The sequence below is a fragment of the Melopsittacus undulatus genome, chromosome Z (genome assembly GCF_012275295.1).
Source record: "Melopsittacus undulatus isolate bMelUnd1 chromosome Z, bMelUnd1.mat.Z, whole genome shotgun sequence".
NCBI lineage: Eukaryota > Metazoa > Chordata > Aves > Psittaciformes > Psittaculidae > Melopsittacus > Melopsittacus undulatus.
Genome location: NC_047557.1, coordinates 82,269,212 through 82,290,448, shown reverse-complemented (window position 1 = coordinate 82,290,448; position 21,237 = coordinate 82,269,212). Strand labels below are relative to the sequence as shown.

The following is a 21,237-nucleotide window of genomic DNA, read 5'->3' as shown; positions in this document are numbered from 1 at the left end:
TGTGTAAGCATCTTTCTCCATCCCCCTGAGAACGGGGACATCACAGCATGGGCAAGTCCCCCACGATGTGGGCAGCCCCGTGTGGCCCCAGAGGTGCGAGGAGGAAGGGGAAGCTCTGTAGGTAAAGAACTCTGACATTACTAGAAGCCCAGCTGTGGGGATGAGAACAGACCTCAAAGGGCTGCTGGATGTTGAAGCACTGTGAGCATCATCCCGTAGGAAGCCTATGCAGTGGTCTTTCCTTTGGACAGCAGGATAATTACTGTGTGGAGCAAATCAGCAGCAGGTGGGTCAATCCCATTTTTCAAGCCAACAGTAGAGTGGTGCAGGATGATCCAGCTTGGACCTCTGTGACTGGGAATTGCCCTTGGTGAGAGCTTTGCCAGACCTGTGGAGGTCAGTGGCTCCCCAGGAGCCCATCCTTCCACCCTCCAAGACAAGGCTTATCCCAGAGAGCATGCACTGGAACAGGAACAGTGCCTGTCATGGTAACTTAAGGATGCCCAAGCTCTTCAAGGTGCTCCAGAACATGGGTTCCTCAAGAAGCCTCATGAAGAAGCCAGATGGGCAGGTCTCCTGCTCAAACACTTGCCAAGTGGTGTTAGCTTTTCCTTTGCACAAGCTCCATGTGTTTGTGCTCATGCAGCTCATTATCTCCCCATTTCCTCTCCTGCCTGATGTTTCCTGCCTCACTCAGTGCCTTCTGCAGACTTTGCCCTTTGTGTCAGGCTTATCTCCTGGTTCTGGGCTAGCGTCAGACCTCAGTGTGACTCCTGAACACCATGATGGCAACATACCATGTCCTTTCACTGGGCTGCAGCACCATGCCCAGGAGACACCTGGAATGCCAGCTCCACCCTGGGAGCATGGGCAAGCTGGGATAGGGCAAGGATGATTTAGGACCCATCTGCCTTTAGCAGACGGCTTTAGCATCTCTGTTCTGAAGCTGGAGGAGAAGTGCCAGCTGGACCAGCGCACTGGTACAGGAGGCTGCTGGGCCCAGCAGTAGGGAAATCTGGACAACCCCTTGGGGACCTTTCACACAGAGGCTGCACAAGGGCTTGGGAACATGTCTGGGAACTTCCAGGGATAATGAGTGGGGAGGTGAGTGGGGAGGTTGTCACCCAGAGCTTCTTCATCTGCCTCTATCAACCCCTGTGGAGCCATAGTAGCACCTGTGGGCAAACATGTATCTGCTCTGGAGAGCCCAGCAGCACTCCAGGGATTGACTTCGGGGCTGGGAAGGGCCCATATTTTCCATGGTCTTCCACCAGCTGCTTTCTTTCAGATCAATAGCCACAGGCAAAGACTTTTGCACCGGCATTTGAGGTCAGGCAGGTCCATGGGTCGGGACAGGAGTGGGGATGACATGAGGAGCCCTGGCAGGACTGGGCAGGACCAGGACAAGACCCATTCTGAGAGGCAACCTCCCATGGCAAACAGCAGCAGGCAGGGCCCTGGTGAGAGGCAAAGCCTGCTTCAGGAGAGGGCCAGGAGATGTGGCTGGGAGCGGAAAAGGGCTGCTCCTGTGACACAGATGTAGCTGATGAGGTGGAGCAGGAGGCAGGTCACAAACAGCCAGCACACGAGGAAGCACTGGGACATCAGCCAGTGTGGCCAGGGTGGCCGCAGCAGCCCCGGTGCAGCAGACCTACACCGGCCAGGGAAGGAGCAGGAGCAGAGACAACCAGGACTGCAGGGACCTCAGCCAGGAGCTGGGGATCCCTGGGGCAGAAGCTTTCTTCCAGCCGAAAACACCTCTTCATTCTGAAAGGTGAGGACACTGTCCATGGCACAGGGGAATGGGGCAGCAGGATGCTCACCGTGGCCCCAGGTGACCATTCCCAGAGCCACCAGCAATGGAGTAGACTGATGCTGGGAAGGCTGGATTGTCAGAGACCTGCAGCTCTATGTGGGGTGCTGGGATCCAGGGCTGCCACCAAAGTACCAGGAATCAGCCTGGATGTGTGAGAAATAGGGCTCAGGAGGAAGCTCAACCCAGAATCTGCAGCACAAGGGCTGCCAAGGAAGACAAGTGGGGCCAGCAGATAATGTGCCAAGGCTTCCTCCAGCAGCTGCAGTGCTGGATTGCTTCATCGCTATCTCCCCCCTGCAGAGCCTGGTGTATCCCTTCTCCCTCTGCTCTGTTATTGTTAGCCTGGAGGAAGCAGCTCAAGTCCCACCTCAAGCTTTTAACCCACTGCTGCCCCTCCTGCGGCTCTCTGCTTCAGTGCATCAGCTGGGAGGGCTCCACAGCTGGTCTGGGAGAATGCCTTCATACTGGGACCTTCCTGTAGGCTTTACCTCTCTTCTGGGGACCAGTAGCACCTCCAGAAAGTCTCCCCCTAGCCATGTTGTCTCCCATTGGTCTCCCACACCCACTCTTGCAAAGGATGGATGCTGGCATTGCCATCTCTGTGTGGAGAAAAGGTTGTGAAGGCTTCTAGGTGCTGATGATTCCCTCCTTGCTCTCTCTTCCTCCTTTTAGCTGGTGGGATTCCCCCTGGTCTGTAAAGGTGGGACAATGGACATGGAAGCTTTCCACAGTTTTAGCCCAAATACCTAAGGAAATCCATCTTGTGGAAGACAATTGCAGCACTTCACTGGCTTTGTTTGGTGAGCCGTGGTTTAACTGCATCCCAGCGTCTCCAGAGGTTCTCCGGCTGCTCCTTCGGGAAGTGGAAATCAGCCAAACATTTCAGCAGCCTTCTCAAGACTGTCATCTTCTCCCACACCTGAACTCTGCCAAACTACTTCTCAGGCTGGGTTTGCATCCTCCAAGGTGATGACCACCATGGGACACCTTCCCTGAGCACCAGTGTCCATGCAGGATCACAGGTAGGTCAGCCGGCCTGCTGGTGATGCAGAGATGTCCTGCAAATACACCTCATATGCTGACGTGCCCATCACCCCATCACACGCCAAGGTGCCCATGTGCACCCCCAGCATAAACCAGCAGTTCTCCTGGGCAAGCCTGCTCCATGCCCTGGGGCTCTGGTACAGCCACACACATGGATCTTCCAAGAAAAGCCTGTTTGTAAGCAGTGCAAGCTGTGCTGCCACCTGAACTTGGCACAGGAACATGGGTTCCAACTAGAGCTGGGCTTCTGCCCATGCCTGTACCCACAAAAGGGGTAATCCTGTCTTGGCCATAGGGTCCTGCAGGGGGTTTGGAGCAGGTCAGCCTCTCCCTGCCTGTTCCTTGGTACTGGCTGGGCCTGAATTTCCAGCTCTTTCAGAACAAGTTCCCAGGAGCTGGCACCAGGAGCTGGCATGGAGCTGAGCTGCTGGTGTGTCCATCCTGTGCCAGGAGCCTTCATGGGGCCTGCAGGGATGGTAGAGGGGGTTAAGCACACCAGAGGGGTTGTCCCCTCAGTCCACAGCACATCAGCACCCAAATGCATCTGTGAAATGCAATGAATAGCACAGGGACTTCAGGGATGTCCCTGGAGACCCCAGGTTCCCATCCCATCCTCTGCAGCTACATGGTTTGTGTCTCAGCCCTTGCCAGCCATGCTGAGTGACTTGGCCAGGATGTCCAATCAGCTCCCAGCTGCTTCCCTGGAGCATTCTTCTCCAGTTGTTGGCTGTAGGGAGTTGACTGAAACCCACTGATGGTAAGAACAAGGATCCAGGCTCATTTTGATGAGTTCACTCCCCCATGTCCCTCTCCTTGGAGCCAGGGAAGTGGCGCTGGGGAGGAACTTGGCTCCTCATGTTTGTTATTCCAGGATAAAGTTACCCTTTAAAGCAGAGCCAGTGCTGTCAGGGCTGCATGCCATCCGGGAACATCACTCCTTCTCAACGGCTCCAGCACACTTCTTGTTATTGTGCTCGCAGAGAGCCATCCTGCCCCAGCCCTGGGAGGGGGATGCAGACCAGCATCCAAAAAGGATCCAACAGGGAGCCTGGAGGCTCTTTTCCCACCCTGGGAAAGTTGGAAGCAAAGGGAAAATAACCTCTTTCCAGAGAGGAGGAGTTCTTCTATCTCTGGGAAAGAAGGAGCAGAAAGCAAGAGCTGGAGCAATGGGACAACAGTGGAAGCTGGATGTGGCTGGGGTACCTGGAAATATCTGTGGTCCCTGCTGGAGAAGACCCAGGGGTGCTGCCACCATTGTGGCTCAGCTGGGGACCCTCTTGAGGAAGCAGACCTCTGTTTCCCACTGGGGAAACTGCTGTGCATGGGCTGGGTGGTGGCATGTGGCTGGCACCCACCTCTCCACCCTCAGAGTCCAGCACCAGCTCAGCATCTCTGGGTGATGTACAGCAAGAAAGAGGGCTGTCTTCGCCTTCAAGCTCCAGCATATCTCACCAGTGATCTGAAACCCAGGGCACCCCATTCTCCTGTGAGCTATCACCCCAGGAAATACCCCAGCACCCCAAGACATGGAGATATTGGGGTTCCTCGGCAGCACTATGGCCATCCTACCCATGCTTGACCATCTGGGGGGTGCTGGGGGCTTGCTTAGGGCTTGACTCCTCCTGTACTGAGCCATGATGTGCCTGTGGGGTAGATGGGAAGGAAGCATGGTGGAACTGAGCCAGGGAGAGCTTCCTGGCAGCGTGCTCCAGCCTTTCCGTGCTGCTGCAGATGGCTCTGACTGGAATGGTAAGTTTGGAGCTTCATGTCCTGTGTGAGGCTGCCTGAGCCCTTCCCTGGCATTCCCCAGCCTGGTCCCTCTGCTCTTTGCAGGGCGGTGGGTCAGCAAACAATGCTGGTATCAGAGAGAAGCCCTGACTCATGCCAGCAGAAGATGGGACTTGCACATGTCAACAGAGCTGGCCCCAGCACCAGGGCATGTGACAGGTACAGAAGACAGCAGCTGGAGCCACGGCCTGGGGCTAGTGGCATCCACACATGTTAGAGGCATATGAGGGGAGCTCCTGTCCCATCCTAAAGCTCAGGGGAGGATGTGGCAGGATTTGTGCTATCAGCATGTCCTTCCCCCTGCTACCCCTACCCCACTGCTGTCATTTAGGAACCAGATTTACCCCATATCTGCCTGTTTGGCTGCCACTGCTTTCCTCCATAGACACGCTTTCCAGCGGGTACCAGTTTGAACCAGCAGCTCAGGATAGGCAGAAGAGGTACAAGATGAGGGCAAAGCTCCTGAGATGCCATTTTGTGGTGTCAGCTTCAGAAGCAGAGTGCAACTTGTGGTGTCAGGAGGTCTCCCTGTACCTTCTTTTCTGCAGAGATGGACTGAGCATGGAAGGGCCAGGCTCAGAGCATGGAAGCTCACCAAGTTCCCATCCCAGGAGCAGGGATAGCTCAAAAGCCTCCTGGTTGTCCCATGTGCTCTCCAGCACATTATTTCCCCTTGGGTTTATATGTGTCCTGCTGCAGGATCCGGTCTGGGAGAGCTGCAGGCCAGAGGGGAGAGGAGCTGATTACAGCCACTTCCTATCCTTGCTTACCCTGCACAGCCGGTTTCATTTCCTTAATCCCCAGCCCAGCATTTCCTTTGTTGTTTTGTTTGGAGGGGAGGGATCCTTAGCTGCAGGCTGGTGCTTGCTGCAGGGAGTGCTTTCATGCTCCAGACCAATGCAGCTGCCCGCTGGCTGCCCCTGTATGGACCAACTCTGCTTTTGGGTGCAGTGAGTGCTGCTCATGAGGCAATGGGGTCCTCACCTCGGTGGTGGCCTGGGACCACCACAGAGCAGATCAGGGTAAACTTGGAGACCCTTGCGCTGCTCAGGGAGGACCATGTCTGCATGTATTTGCAACCAGCTCTGCCAAAGCAACCTATGTTCCAAACTGCCTTCTTCTTTTGCATCCCCTATAGCACTGGCGTGCCTGGCCTGGGCCAGCTTTGGGGCAAGGAATGTCAACCCCATGGCTGGTGCGGAATCCTCAGGCTGGTGATGCCATGGTCTGGCTGTGTCACCTCCCTGCCACGTGTGTGCTGAGCTGGGCTGGTTGCTGGGTTTGTGCATGACCTCAGCTTTCCTGCTCCATGTCCAGACAGTCCCCAAGGGAATCTTGTGAGTCATGAATGCTTGTGGAGTGATTCCTCCAGGGTGTGCGTGAGATGGCTTCTCCTGTGCTGAGGTGGAAATGGCTGCTTGCTCATGGAAGGTAAGGTGGTCCTAGGGGACACCCAGCCCCCCAGTCTGAGCTGGAGTAGGGGCTGGACAGGCTGCCTGCCACAATCCCAGGGTGGAGAAGGGAGTTTGGAGAGAAGACAGCAGGCTGGTGGCCAGAGAGCCTGGACTAGCCCATGGTGCCCTTCTGCAGCTACTCGCCCTCCTTGGCCTGCTTTGGGCCTGCATGTGCTTCAGTCTCAATCTGAATGTTCTGGCTTTGCTGCTAAGCCCTGAGTTGAGTGCCTGCTTGCTAGCCAGAGCCTGGGAGAGCTGACTGGCACCTCGGGTCACTTCATGTGGTCCCTCCAAAGATGTCCTCACCTCCTTTGGCCCAGCCCCATGGGCAGGCAAAGTGCTGGGATAGGAAGCTCTGCCTCATGGAGAGGGATGGGCTGGGCCAGGGCTGTGTCCCAGCCCGCTGATGCTGCAAGCTGGCTCCAAGCACACTAGGGAAGGGTTTACAGCAGAGCTCAGAGGATCAGACCTGCTGGCACAGCCTTTCCCTGCTGCTGCCAGCTTCTGAGCATGGCTGTGCCCTGGTGAGTCAGCTGGAGCCACAGCTCACATTGCTCACACTGCACCACCCGGCTCCCTTAGCTTTTCCTAGTCTGTGTTCCCCAAAATCACACAGCTGGAGGGATGAGGAGCCCAGTGCTGGGATGCTGCATGCTCAGCTCTAGGCTCTGCTGAGCTGAGGCCCATGGGGATGACATTCAGGCTCCGAGTGTGCCCGGCACACATGTAGCTGTCCCGGCACGAGGCTGGAAGCTCTGGCCTGTACTTGCTGCCTTGCTCCAACGTTGAGCAGGAATGCTGAGCACGCAGCAGCGTCAGGGCAGCTGTGGAGTGAGGCAGGCCTGCAGCCAACGGCTGTGGTCCTGCCCTCTGCGAAGAGGCGAGAGGAAGACGTGGTTCCAGGCTGAGCCAGCAGTGAGAAGAGCAAATTGGTCAGAGACCTGCAGTGCAGGGCTGTGCTGATGGCTCAGGCCTTGCTATGCATCATGGCAGGCAGCTAGCAGGGAGTGGGAAATGTGCTCTAAGTGCTGCTGGGTCACTGGACTCCATCGAGGTGTTGGGTGATGCCAGACGGTGCTCAGACAGGGAACCCTCGTGCAACAGATCTGCAGCCTGCACCAGCACCCAGCTTCCCAGCATGGGCAGGGACTGCTGGAAAGCCTCCTCTGGTGGCTGTGTTCCCATGCTGGAAGGTTAACCCTTCCCAGGTAGGGTGCTGCAGGGTGTCAAGCCTGTCCTTGCTTTTGTTTGCAAAGCTGGCCTGTACCCAGCAAGCTCCCAGTGACCTGGAATAGCCCATGCAGTGTGCCAGCCCTAGCCTTGGCACTGGCGGTGTTTAGCTCAATGTTCCCAGTCTGGCAGGGCAGGCAGGCGGTGGCCGAGGGGAGGAGAGCTGCAGGCAGCCCCAGCCTACCTGCGGTCACCCCTCCTGAGGACTGCACAGGGATGGAGCTGCTCCCCATCCCACTGGCAGCTGGGAATGCTGTTTTACCTTGAATAGTGGTGGGGTGGCTCAGATCAGCTCCAGGCATGCCAGACCTTTACCAAGAGAGTGTTCAAACCCTGGCACAGGCTTCCTGGAGAGGTGGTTGGTGGCCTAAGCCTGTCAGTATTGAAGAGGTATTGGACAAAGTCCTTAGGAGCATGCTTGAACTTTTGCACAGCCCTGAAGCGGTCAGGCAGTTGGACAAGACTGTTGAAGGTCCCTTCCAACCAGAAATACACTGTTATGCTATGCTACGTCATGCCATGCCATGCCATGCTGTCCTGTTCCGTTCTACTGGAGTATTGTGTACAGTTCTGGTGTCCCCAGCCTAAGAAGGCCATGGAGCTGCTGGAGCAAGTCCAGAGGAGGCCATGAGGATGATCAGGGACTGGAGCACCTCCCATATGAATACAGGCTGAGAAAGTTGGGGCTGTTCAGCTTGTAGAAGAGAAGGCTGCGTGGAGACCTCATAGCAGCCTTCAAGTATCTGAAGGGAGTCTACAGGGATGCTGGAGAGGGACTCTTCATCAGGAAATGTAGCAATAGGACAAGGGGTGATGCGTTTAAACTGAAACAGGGAAAGTTCAGGTTAGATATAAGGTGGAAGTTCTTCCCTATGAGGGTGCTGAGGCCCTGGCACAGGTTGCCCAGAGAAGCTGTGGCTGCCCCATCCCTGGCAGTGTTCAAGGCCAGCTTGGACGGGGCTTGAAGCAACCTGATCTGGTGGAAGGTGTTCCTGCCCATGGCAGGGGCTTGGAACTGGATGAGCTTTAAGGTCCCTTCCAGCCCAAACCATTCTATGATTCCATTCCATTCTAAATGCCCAGTATCTAAAGATCCACCTTGCTCTGAGGGAGCAGGTACAGTCAGCTTGGTGTCTTCAGTTGTCTTCAGTTGTGGTGGGTGAGCCCAGACAAGCTGTGGTGGGCACTGGACAGCCACTTACCTACAGGCTGGTGGCACAAGGAGGATGGGATGCACATGTGCAGAGCAGGGGGGTGGGTGGGTCTGCTTTACAGTCCCCACAGTCACCTTGGTGGTGTGGTGGCAGGTTGGCAGTGAGCTTGCAGAGATGTTGTGTTGGTGGGCCCAAGTGCTGACCCTTGGTATTGCTGCAAGGACTGTGTGAGTGTGACTCAAGCAACTCTGTTCACCGAGAGCTTCATTTGAGTGCTGCATGGGACCAGCTTCCTTCCCATTTTCTCAGTGGGAGCCCTGCAGGGATATTGGCAGAGCACCTTCATGGGGCAAGGCGCAAGAGTTTAGCACAGCACTTCTGCTTGGACTTTGACCATATAAAACCTGTTCAGTGGTGTTAGTAGATGAGGTTTCCTCTGACCATGCAGCATGACCTGGCTGCCCTCGGAGAGCTTTTGGGGTGAGCAAGGTGGTGACACCATCCACAGGATGTGGATGTGATCCAGCTCACCTTGATCCACATGGGATATTGGATCAAGCATGGCTCAATGGTGCTGACCACACCAGGCATGTGGCAGGTCATCCTGATGGGACAGGGACCATGTGGCACTGGGACCAGCTGGCTGCCTGTCTGTGTTGGCCCTTTGGTCTGGCTTTCCTCGATGGGCTCAGGACCTGCTGTCCTCTCTCCCACCTTTGCATCACTTCTCTTTCCCTGTAACCAGGCCAGAAGCTGGAATGACCTGGTTCTTCCCGGGTGTCCTTGGCAGCAGCGCTCTGCTCCTTGGTGTGGCCCCAGGAGACCAACAGTGGTGCAATGATTTCCTCATCCCTGATATTGCCCTACTCTACTGAGCTCTGACACCTGGTGATGGACTTATTAGTGCTTCTGCACCACAGGGCTGGCTGGAGCGCTGTGTTGTCCTGTCCTGGTGTGGAGGATGTCTCACTGGGGCTGCAAAAGCATTGGTCCTATTTAAAACTGGGTTGATTCTAGATGATCTAGTACAGTTCTGAGAGAAAGATGGGCCTGGAAGAAAGGAGAGGGGCATGGTGCATCCCCCTAATAGGTATGGTGCTGGGGAAGGGTGGCCTTCTCCCTCCCTTCCACCTCCAAGGATGCTCAGAGGTATCAGGATTTAGGACCTGGTCTGGCAGGATAGGGTCTGGTTCACTGATCCACAGAAGCTGTGATGGTCCATAAGGAAGCACTGCGTAACCATGGCATCTGTAGGGGTGTCTGCCTCTCAGTCCCTTAGCCGTGGAGGCTGGAAGCGCTCCTCTGCTTCTTCCCTATGGTGGCTGGTGGGGATGGGGAACACAGGTTGGTGCCTGTGCTTTATTCTCCCAGGGAGGACTTGCTGCTCAACAGAGTACTACTTAGCACAGCTCCTGCTTTCCACAGTCAGGGTTGGGAAGTGGGAAAGAAGCAGTGTGGGGTGCTGGGTACTGCAGAGCTGGGACCAAGGATGCTTGTGGGCTGCTTCTGCCTCTGCCACTGAACAGCCTTGGTCGTGTCACTTCACTGCCATTCCCCTGTCAGATGGCTATGCAAGCTGCTCGGGGTCTTTCAGGGAGAGCTGGAACCTAGGAGGCTGCTGTGGGGTGGGAGAGGTGGTGGTGGGGCTCCAGCCATTGCTTTCCTGACAGGAGGACAAGCACTCGGGTCCCACTTCCCGCTGCAAGGCGGGTTCTCGCTGGCAACGGCAAGCGGTGGGGTTGGTGGACCCCTGGGGGTGCCGACAGAGCGGTGGGCTGGCTGTTGGGGATGGGACCCCTGCATGGCCATGGCGGCGGCGGTGCCAGGAGTGGCGGTATCGGCAATGGCGATGTCGGCGATGGCGGTGTCGGCGATGTCGATGTCGGCAACGGCAGTGTCGGCCGTGTCTCCTAGGGAGGGAGGCGCTCCCGGCCATCCAGCCGCCATTGGCGCTGGCTGCGCCGTGGTTTCCTGCCGAAATCACATGGCTCCCCCGTTTCCATGGAGAGAGCCGGGGTGGGCGCTGCCAAGAGCCTGCACGAACTCCCCGCTTGCTCCCTGTCCATGGGAGTGGAACAAAGGGGATGCACCGAGCCAGGATCGCTCTCGCCCAGCGCCTCGTCCCCCGCCTCTCCTGGGACATGTGAGTGACACCGGCAGCTCCGCGCCGCCGGGGGGACACAGGTCACAGTGGGGTCAGTGGGGAGCGAGGCTGGTGGCTTTAGCGGGGCTACACCCTGGGGCGGGGGGACCACGTCGCTGCCTGCCACCAGCCCCGGGTGGCGCCCACAGCTCGGTGACAGCGGGCGAGTGGGGACGTGGCCGTGGCCGAGGGGCTCCGCTGCTCCGACCCGTCCCCTGCGGCTCCAAAGGCAGCTGCGCACCCTGCGGCAGGGCCCGGGGACACCCGGGGAAGGAGCCTGGATATCGGGGCGAGCATTCCCCAACCAGTGTCACCCAGTGTCACCCCTTGTCGTCCCTAGCCCCTGTCCGGGGCTCACTGCTTTGCTCATGGGTTTGGGATTAGGCCGGTTGTTTGTGGAGGAGCCGTGCCCTGCCCTCCTCGTATCCCTCCGAAGTGCTGGGCAGGGGGAAGCTGCCCGTGTCCATGTAGGGCCGTGCCCGAGCGCCTGCCTGACGCCAGAGCCGTAAGTCGTGGGGGAGAGGCGGCATCCATCTCCCCCCTATCTCTCCTGCGGGGTGACAGGACCCCGGGGTGGAGGTCTCCTGAGGGACCTGGGTGCTCTGTGTCAACTGCGTGCTGCCTCCTCCTCCTGGGTGACAGAGGGAGGAATGCTCAGAGGAATTGATGAGACAGATCTCGCTTTGTTGCTGGCCCAATCCTCCTATCTCCCAGCCCTCCCCAGCCTGCCAAGAAGTGCTTGGGAAGGCCTCACACCATTAACTCCTTCCCTGCTGCACCTCCGGCCATCCCAGGGCTTGCAAACAGCCTCAGCGGGTTTTAGCTTTCCCAGATACCCAAAGGAGACTACAGGGGCCACTGGGAAGACTTGGCCTTCCTGTAAACGCTGTGTTGGCCAAGGACCTAGCTCCTGGCTGGTGGCTGAGGAGCAGCCTTGCTGTGCCCCCAAGCAGGGCTGGGGCGTCAGGCTATGACACCACACAAAATCAGTCACTGCAGGGCTGGTCGGCAGCAGCGTTGCTGGTTCTCAGTGGGTGGAGGTCCCCAGTGCATCACTACAGCCCCCCGGAGCCATGGTGGGATTTGGCACGGTGGCAGCTGAGCCCCCAAGGAGGACACGATGTGATGGGACTAAAGTGGGAATGTGGCAGCCATGGGCAGGACAGGGACGGGGGTGCTGGGATGGGCAGCAATGAGATGGGTGTTAGGCTGCAACTGGGGGGATAACTGTTAATCTGCAGCAGGGACAGTGGTCAGGGTGGGGGCATCTGTTCCCAAACCCTGCCCAAGGCTCATGTTCAGCACTCAGGAGCTTTGCAGTCTGGGTTGCTGTGGGGTGCCTGGGTCAAGCATTGTCCAGTGCTGCTGCTACCCCAAGAAGAGCTGAGCAGTGGCACAGGGACATCTCCCAGGGATGCCACCACGCTGGGCTCCAGCTTGCAAGAGGGACCATGGCTAGGTGGGCAATGGAGCTCCTGCCATGGCTCTGACTTACAGGACAGGACCTGACAGACCCATCGTGTGCAGGATGCTGGTGTTTGCGGTCCCCAGGGAACAGCACAGGCAGCCCAAGGCCTGGCTCAGCATGGGTTGAGGCTATTGCCTGGCTGGGACGAGCTCACTGCCTCGTGCTTGGGGTTATTTATAGGGCTGCCATTTATATCACTTCTATTTCTGCTGCTGTGTGGGGATGCTATGAGGGGGGAGGGCTGGAGGCTGCTGCGGCCCTGGTGCCTGGAGGCAAGGGATGCTGCCGGCTGCCTTGGTGCCAGCCCCACTGGGACTGAGCCTGACTTGGCACAAGGGCTGGTCCTTCTCCAGCCCTCAGGGCATCAACCCTGTGGACAGAACTCCACACAGGATCTGTGGCATTGGGCTGCCGGGAGGTTTTGGAGCTGCTTTGCTGGTTTCTGCAAAAATTAAAGTCAGAGAGGTCAGCTGCAGCCCTGTGGTGCGGGATGAACAACTGCAGCTGTAGAACCTGTCTTTTCCAGACCATGAATGGCTCTTGCCTGGCCACAAGTCACTTGGTCGTTCACAGTGGTTGTCCTTCAAGCCCTGGCGGTGGGTCTTTTTGGGAGGAGACATTACAGCAGCGCCTGTTGCGACAGGATGAGGGGTGATGTTTTTAAACCGAAAGGCGGAGATTTGGGCTGGATGTGCAGAAGAAATTTTGTACATTGGGGGTGGTAAAACACAGGCCCAGGTTGCCCAGAGAGGTGGTGAATGCCTTATCCCTGGAGATATCCCAGGCCAGGCTGGATGTGGCTCTGGGCAACCTGGTCTAGCGGAAGGTGGCAGGGGTTGGAACTGAAGGAGCTTTAAGGTCCCTTCCAACCCAAACCAGTCTGGGATTCTGTCGTCTTGACAGAATTGTCACCTTGTGCCCTCTCCTAGGTCTCTGCCTTAGCCAGGAGCTCTTTGGCCCCTCACCAGTCTAGTGCCCATCTGCTGGCACTCGCTTCCCCAGCCACTTTTGGCCAGCAGTGACTCCTGCCCATTGTGCACCCGCTGAGGCTGCCTGTGCCCCCCATGCCACATTCCCAGCTGCAGCAACATTCCCAGTCACACACATGTGTGCGTGTTGTGCTTGTCCATGAACAGCCTGAATTAGCTTCCCCATCACCTTGGTCTCTGGTGCTGGTGCCACCAGGGGAGTGTACTCCTGGGGCTGGTGGTGGCTTCTCCCCAGGATGGGTGGGCACAGCCTTGGTACTGGTAGTCCTGGGGCCACCAGGGAGATGTTGGGGAACCTCCCCAGGACTCAGTGCTGGCAGGATGTGAGGTCTCAGGGACACGAGTCCTAAGCCCCAGAGAGGGCAGAGAAGTGGGAATGTCCGCCTGTGGTGCCTGGATTTTCCTTCTGCATGGCTGGAACATGCATATCCAAGCACGGCTGCCCATGGGGGCTTTTGTTTGCATGTTCAGCTGTCATGGTTGGGATGCTTGGGGCAGCTCCCCAGGCCTGGTGAGAGGAGGGCATAACATGGACACCATAAAAAACATGTGCTTGGGATGTTAAACCCACATCTCTGCTGCGTGGGACAGGTGGAGGCAGCCACCAGAGGTGGTGACCATCCAGAGAAGTCCCCTCAGCTGGGAGAGTGACTGTCACCCAGTTGTCTCCTTCCCTTCACCCATTCTCTGTCTCCAGCCAGGCCACTGATATTCATTTAACTTGATTACTGCCCAGGTGCTGGGAGTGCTGCCACAGCTAGTGCCCTTCCTCTGTCCTCCCATGGCAGGCTGTCCCAGCCAAGGGCCCTGCAGGGTGCTGCAGGGTGCTACATGCCCATGTCCTCCGCCAGCACTCTGCACCTTTTGAATACACAGCCCTCACCTCCTGCCTGCTCCTGGTGGTCTCCCCATGGGTGATGCCCAGGGTGGTGCTGTGCCATACAGCTTGCCTGCACTGCCTGCACTGGAGCTGCAGGCAGGGCTATGGAGATGCAGAGTCCCCATGAACTGCCTCCACTCTGTTAGGGAAGCCTGAACATTGCTTTGTGGCACCGAGGAACAGCTCTGCCGTGGCTCTGGCAGCTTTAGTGGGGCTTTCTCGTTAACCTTTAATGAGAGCAAATGAGCTGGCATGGGCCGGCGCTGCGGCAGAGGCTTTGCAGAAGGCTGGTCAGTGCCAGGAGCAATGTTTTTCCCTGGGAGAAGCAGCAAGAGGTGGAAAACTGGGTGGTGGTTCCCTGCCCATGGCAGCCACTGGGTTGGGACTCTTCCCATTGGTGGGGAGAGGCAGGGGGATGCATCCTGACCAAGCAAGGGAGGAGACACAGTCTTCATGTAAGTTCTTGAAGGCTGGGGTGAACATGGGTCCCTCCCACAGCATGCTTTGCAGTGTGCTGGGCTTCTGGCTCCCCTCCATGACACACAGTCCAGTTTGGGCAGGGCTTGGAGCAACCTGGTCTAGTGGAAGGAGTCCCTGTCCGTGGCAAGGGGGTAGGAACTTTATGGTCCCTTCCAACCCAAACTGGTCTGTGATTTCTATGACACTGTCATGAAGGCTAGAGGCAGGTGGGTGACAAGATGCTGCCCTTTGCCAGTGCTGGGATGTTTTTTTTCCTTGGATGCAGCTCACCAGCTCTTCCCCAGTGCTCTCCCAACAAGGCTGGTGCTGTGCACCCATGTGGGCACCCACTGAGGCATCCACCCAGGCACCAGGAGAGAGGGTGTCTTGGGAACAGCACTCGTTGGTGGCAAGCCTGACTATGTCTGGCTATGCATGGGTGCCCATGACAGGGGAGCCATGTCACCCTACAGGGGACCCCAGGCACAGCTCCTCCCCTGCGGTGTGCTGGACCCATCCTTCACAGGGACCAGTGAGGAGAGAACCAGCTGTGGGTTGGTGGAACAGCAGCATGGCTGTCTCACCCTATAGGCAGGGGAGTAACTGTGTCTAGGAGCACCCCATCTCTGTGAGCACCCCTAAGACTCTGCTGCAGTGCTTTTCCTCCTGAACCTGGCCTGACCTTGCTCTAAAAGCAGCAGCAAACAGGAAAGGAGCATGGAGGGAGGTGGCTCTTCCTGCTCCAGTGACGTGGGGACGGCAGCTGGTCCCAGCCTGCATGGAATTGGTTGCTCCAGCCTCCTGCATCTGAGCTGGACGGGGTGCCAGACCTGGGTACCCCAGGAATGGGACCTGTGCAGGGACCGATAGTGTTGGAGGGTGGTGACATTTGTCCCACAAAGTCCCCTGGTTATTTAGGCCATCCCTGTGCCCTAAACAGGGAGCTGTGGGGCTGGAAGGTGCTGATGGGTTGGCATGGAGGGCAGGTGGCTTTGCCATGCTGCCTCATGTGAGCTGCACCCCCTTGGTTCCATGTGGGAATGGCACTCAGCATTTTGGAGAGCCCTGCGAGAAAGCCCTGGCTGGAAGCCAGCCCCTCCAAGGCTTTGGAGACCCTGATGGCACAAACTGGGGACATCTGAGCAAGGAAACCCTTTTCCCAGTGTTGCAGGGTTCTCATGGGCATGCCAGGGGGATGCAGTGCCATGGAAAACCCACAGCAAAGCCAGGCAGTCTTGTATCCCCCCATCCCGGGGTCTGACAGCAGCCCTGCTCTTCACTCTGCTTTAAAACAACCTGGAGAGGGGCTGGGAGGGAGTTTGCACCACAGTGACCTACAGGGTGGTCCCCAGCTTTGCCTCTGTGCCTCAGTTTCCCCAGTGGGGTGGTGGGGAGGGAAGGATGGGGAACCACGGGATGCCACTTTTCTGGAGCAGCCAGTGCCAGTGGGGACCCTCCCTCCAAGGGGGACAGGCATCCATCCCTCCATCCTTCCTGTCCTCTGTCCTTCCAACCCTGATTCCAGTCAGGAGTTGCGGCGCTTGGCAGTGATGTCAGCCATTGGGCAGGGGAAGTGTGGGAGGAGACAGGCCGGGGGGGCCCTGCACACGGACGGACGGACGGCATGAGAGAGACGCAGGCCGGGACGCTGACCCCAGCCCGAGGGGGACCTGCTGCCGCTGCCCGCTATGAATGGCAAACCCAAAGGTACGGAGCTTACCAGCAAGCGCGGGGCATCTGGGGACCCCCGGCTGTGACACAGCTGGGCTCGGGGTGGGCTTTTTATGGTGAGCGGCTTCCCCCGGAGAAGAGCTCTCCCTGCCGGGGGCACCAAGGATGTGGGTACCCGCCAGCTACAAGGGACACGGTTGTCACTGCAGGATGCAGTGAAGGGGTGTCCATGGCAGGGTAGGGCCCAGGATCTGCATCTCAAGGCAGGAGAGGGGCCACGTATACCTGGGCAAAGCACCCCCAATGCCACAGCACCAAATCAGTTTTCTCTCCCTTGTGCTCCCATGTGTTATGTGTGGCCATGCTAATGAAGACAAACAGCCTGGCTCCGTGTTGTGCATTCCCAGCATGGTATTCCCAGGGAAACTGGGCAGAATGGGGGGTCCTGGGACTGCTTTCATACACGGGGACCAAGTTGCCTGGGTAGGATTTGTGGAGGGGAAGCTACTGGTACCCAGCAGAGCACCTTGAGATGAGCAGGCAGGGGTGAAGGTGGCATGTGGGACCTTTGCAGGGTTATGCCAACCCCAGGATCCTTCCAGAGGATCTCGGTGCTTATGAGACGGGTCACAGCCCACTCAGGAGCAGGGTCTTGCCCCCCGTGTGGGGCTGCAATCCTGTCTAGAAGGGCCTCCAAAGCCGTTGGAATCCTAGCTGGGTGCTTGATCTGTGCCTTTGGTGGTGGGGGACCCATTTCACTAGGACCATGGTGGTTCTCAGGATCTGTCCTATAAAACAGGGCTTGAGCTTAACAAGGCATTGGGGAACCCCCCAGCTCCAGCAGTGGCCACGTCCTTGGGTCCCAGTTTGGGGCTTGTGGACCGCTCTGGCTGTTACTGGGATCCCATGGGATGGGTGGTGGGGTGGGAGGCAGGGAGGTGACTGTGTCTGCCTGCACCATGCCCTGCCCTTCCTCAGGGATACTCCATGGGGTAAATAAGCACTTCCTCCAATTCTTCCCATTCGCAGCTCCTTCCCTTTCCTGCTGCCCTCCCACTTGGCCAAAGGAGCCAGTGGCCTCCCACAGCTGTGAGGGTGGATTCTGCTGCCATGGCCTCAGCACCCGTCCAGCCCCCAAACCATCATCCCCTGCTCTGGTTGGGGCTGCAACTTTTTGGCCGGGAGTTTCTCTCCCGGGTGAGTAACAAGGAGCTGGGATTCCCTTCACTGACTCATCCCATTCCCAAAAATCCCCAGTCCCCCTCCTTACCTACACTGGGGGATGTCTGCCTGGAGGAGAGGCAGAGCATGAGGAGGTCAGGGAAAAGGTGGCTCCCAGGCTCCCTGTGACCATGGTGTGTGTCCCTGGATGCTTGTGTCCTGCATGCCGGGAAGGGATGCGAGGTGGTGGGAGGGAAGAGCTGCTCCAGCCCATGCTGAGCGCAGGCCAAGCTCTATCCTGGGGGCGGAAGGGGCTGGCAGGGGGCCTGGGTCAGGGCGGTGGGGACACAGCTGTGCAAATGCAGATGCAGCAGCTGGGCTGTGTCACAGGACAAGTTCACAGGCTCCTGAGTCTGTTACGACCATGCACCCAAGGCTCACCCAAGGGTCATGCTGCCAGTGTAGGGTGGTGGGACCCCAGCTTGACACACACACCACAGGCAGGATGGACCAGCCCATGGCTGCTGTGCCGTGTCCTCACTGGGGACACTGGTACCCCACTGTGCCTGGAGAGGTGGCCAAAGGGCCACCCGTGTGGGGACAATAGCCCAGCCCTTCCTTGGGGTGCTGCTGGCTGGCTGTGGGTGCTGCTTCCCGGCGTCAGGGGTGCTGGGCTGGCCGTCCCATGCATTGCTGTCCTCCGGTGAGTGACGTTACTGGAGATGCTGGTCCCAGGGCTGAGGCTGGGGGCTTGGGGGGAGCCAGTCTGGGGCGTCTCCAACCAGGGCAGTGTTGATAAACCCGCCAGAGCGACCTGAGGCTGGTGTCTGAGTGTCGGAAACAGAAACCAGCTGGGACCAACCCAGCCGGTCGGACTGCCCCCTCCACTACTCCAACCAGCATTCTTGGGATCCCAATCATCTCCAGAGAACCAGGAGCAGGAGGGAGAAGGCAGCCGGCAGCTGGGCTCGGGGAGCCCCGGCGTGGGCTCCAGCACCCTGCGCCGTGCTGCCCATCCAGCTGCCCACATCTGGGTGCTGCTCTGCCCTCCTGGCCAGTGCCTGCAGGCAGTGCTGGCTGAGCACGCACGGACAGACAGACTCCTGGGATTGCAGCGCAGGCACAGCAAGGTGAAAAGCTTGGTCGGGAGGCAGCTTTGTTAGCACCAAGGTCCTAATTAAGGGCAGAGGGTGGTGGAGGCATCAGGGACTGGCCATTTGGGGTAAGACCTATGCAAGCTCCTTCTCAGGAGAGGGAGGGATGTGCTTGGGGCTCAGCACATGGCAGGGACATGAGTGTGCCAGTACTGTGCCCAGTGCCAGCTTCCCAGCAAGACTGGGTGAGATGTGGTGGTCAGCAGCCCCTTCCAAGCATGCTCCAGGCTCTGCTTACCACTGGGGATTGCTGTGCTGCCCGTACCAGGTACTTCTTATCTTGGTAATGTCAGGAATGCACCACGCCGGGGTTTTTCCCTCCACTATGAGCCCAGTGTGCCAGGAGCAGAGACCTCACACCCTGCATGCCCTGCCTCATGCAGGCAGTGCTGCCCTCTGGCACCCAGCTCCTGCCTACCTGTGTTCTCCTTTTGGAGGGGGCTTCAGGGTTCTGACATGGGGTGAGCTGCAGGGTGCTGACCTGGGGTTGCAGGGTGCTGTGGAGATGGGCTGCTGCTGGCAGGACCTGGCACTGGGCTGTGACGTCTCTTGCTGCTGAGTCAGGTCTCCATCCACCGGCTGCTGGTTGGGTTTGAGGGGTGTTTGGGGGAGAGCAGGGTCCCGTGAGCAGGTTCATGGCACTGCTCCCTGTGCCAGCCCAGAAGCCCTGGCGACCTTGGAGCACAACCCAGCCTCCAAGGTGCGTGTCCCTGGGTGAGTGGCTGGGGATTGCTCTGACTCTCCTGTGGGTCTGTGCAGGGGCACTGGTCCCATGCAACCCCTCCAGCATCCTTGTGCCCCGAGATACCCTGTGATGCTCTCATATCCTTTTGCCATGTGTGGGCTCTCTCTTTCGAGCCCTGTGTGTCCCCAGACAGTGACATGGATTGGAGAAGGATGGGCTGGCAGGTCTGTGCTCACTCCATAGGAGCTCTGACCTGCTCCACTTGTGGAGAGCAGGGTCTCAGGGGTGGTGGGTGCTTTCCTTTCCCTACAGACAGTTGGCTGTAATGCCCATCTGGGGCAGCAAGCACCAGTGCCACAGGCCTTGCTCGCTCAGTGGGGAGCAGATTAAAGAGCCCTGCAGAGGGTAATCTGCCCAGGCCCTGCAGGTCAGCCTGGCTGCCAGGGATTACAGCTTTTCCTAATGAGCTTAACTGGGACAGTGTTGTCCTGGAAACTAGATGGGCAAGCACTAGGATAACACCAAGGCTGCTGGATGCATCGAGCAGCTCCTTGGTGCTGTGCTACAACTTGAGTGCCAAGGGGGAATCAGATGGATCTGCTGAATCCCAGCTCTGCTGGGATGGAGGTTCTTGGTGGTGGTTGCCTTTGACTCCAGACCCCTGGCTCTTCCTGGGTGCTGTGAATGCCTGTCCCAGGCTGGTGTGCGGGGAGGTGACAGCATGGCTGCAAGACACAGAGTAGCACAGCACCAGAGCGGTGCTCACCGGCAGCTGAGCAGCTCTGTGCTGATCTGAGTTGGGCTTATTCCTGTTGTGCCAGGGGAAGGAATGGGAATAGCAGCAGGATCCAGGGCAGTGCCTGCATCGCTGCGTGGTCCCTGGTGCTACTAGGGCTGAGGCTCACTGCTGGCCATGCTGGGGTGGGCAGCTGGGATGCTGTGCGTCTGAGGACCCTGCCTGGACTTCCCTGGCATGGAGTGTGACTCCCAGGCATCGTGTGGGATCATACCTGTCAGTTCCTAGCTCCCAGGCCTGCAACTCAGCTTTAGGAGGTTGGCAGGGAAAAAGGGACTGAGTTGGTGTCAAGCCCTGTGGGCTGGGCTCCTCCATGTGCCCAGCTGGCACTGCTGGGGGTGGCAGGGCCAGGAGAATCCCCGATCCCCCTGCTCTTGCCTTGGGCTTTGGCCTGCAGCAATGCTTCCTCTGGTCACTGAATCACAGTCTGGTTTGTGTTGAAGGGGACCTTAAAGCTCATCCAGTTCCACTGCTACAGCCAGGGACACCTTCCACTAGACCAGGTTGCTCCAAGCCCCATCCAACCTGGCCTTGAACACTGCCAGGGATGGAGCAGCCACAGCTTCTCTGGGCAACCTGTGCCAGGGCCTCAGCATCCTCACAGGGAAGAACTTCTGCCTAAGAGCTCATCTCAATCTCCCCTCTGTCAGGTTAAAGCCATTCCCCCTTGTCCTGTCCCTACAGGCCCTTGTCCAAAGCCCCTCTCCAGTCTTCCTGTAGCTGCTTTTAGCACTTTTAGCTGCTCTAATTTCTCCCCTTAAGGAGCCTTCTCTTCTCCAGGCTGAACCAGCCCAGCTCTCTCAGCCTGGCTCCAGAGCAGAGCTGCTCCAGCTCTCACAGCATCTCTGTGGCCTGCTCTGGACTTGTTCCAGCAGTTCCACATCCCTCTTGTGTTGCTGCCCCAGAGCAGGACACAGGACTGCAGGGGGGGTCTCCCCAGAGAAGAGCAGGAGGGGAGAATCCCCTTGCTTGTCCTGATGTGGTGGCAGCCAGGTCCAGGCCCCAGGGCTCAGAAATCTGTTGGGTCTTGGCCACGGCAGGGACATGCAGGCACCAGCAGTGACTGCAGGGCTTCTGGCTGTGTCTCTGGCAGTGCCAGGAGTAAAAGGCAGGGCTGCAGCAGCCATGGGGCTGGACACGTGCTGCCTGTGCTGCCTTTCCAGGGTCTGGCAGGGAATGGCTTGGTGTTTCCTTCCCGAAGCAGAGCTCCTGGCAAGGCTTAGGACTTTCCAAAGTGCTTTGTTGTCCATGGGCTTCCCTCCTGGTTGCTGAAGTGAGCGGAAGGGAGCATGGAGACAGCAAAGGGCTGGGCAGGAGGATCCAGCTCCTCACCCTTCCTGCCCCG

The 21,237-nt window shown here is 58.2% G+C and overlaps 1 protein-coding gene across 6 annotated transcripts in view; it reads left to right on the top strand.

The window, feature by feature from the left end:
• Nucleotides 1-6,049: 6,049 nt before the first annotated feature.
• RIPOR1 (RHO family interacting cell polarization regulator 1) overlaps nt 6,050-21,237 on the top strand; it is a 28,624-nt gene continuing 13,436 nt past the window's right edge. The window contains exons 1-3 of one of the 6 annotated variants that reach the window (XM_031051994.2): nt 10,551-10,629; nt 15,951-16,132; nt 17,126-17,293. In XM_031051994.2, the coding sequence (XP_030907854.2) occupies nt 16,114-16,132; nt 17,126-17,293 (187 nt within the window). In that variant the 5' untranslated portion in view covers nt 10,551-10,629; nt 15,951-16,113. Of the gene's footprint in view, nt 6,080-10,473; nt 10,630-15,950; nt 16,133-17,040; nt 17,294-18,171; nt 18,388-21,237 lie in introns of those variants that run through there. The other 5 variants (XM_031051996.2, XM_031051997.2, XM_031051995.2 and 2 more) reach the window with 5 other exon arrangements.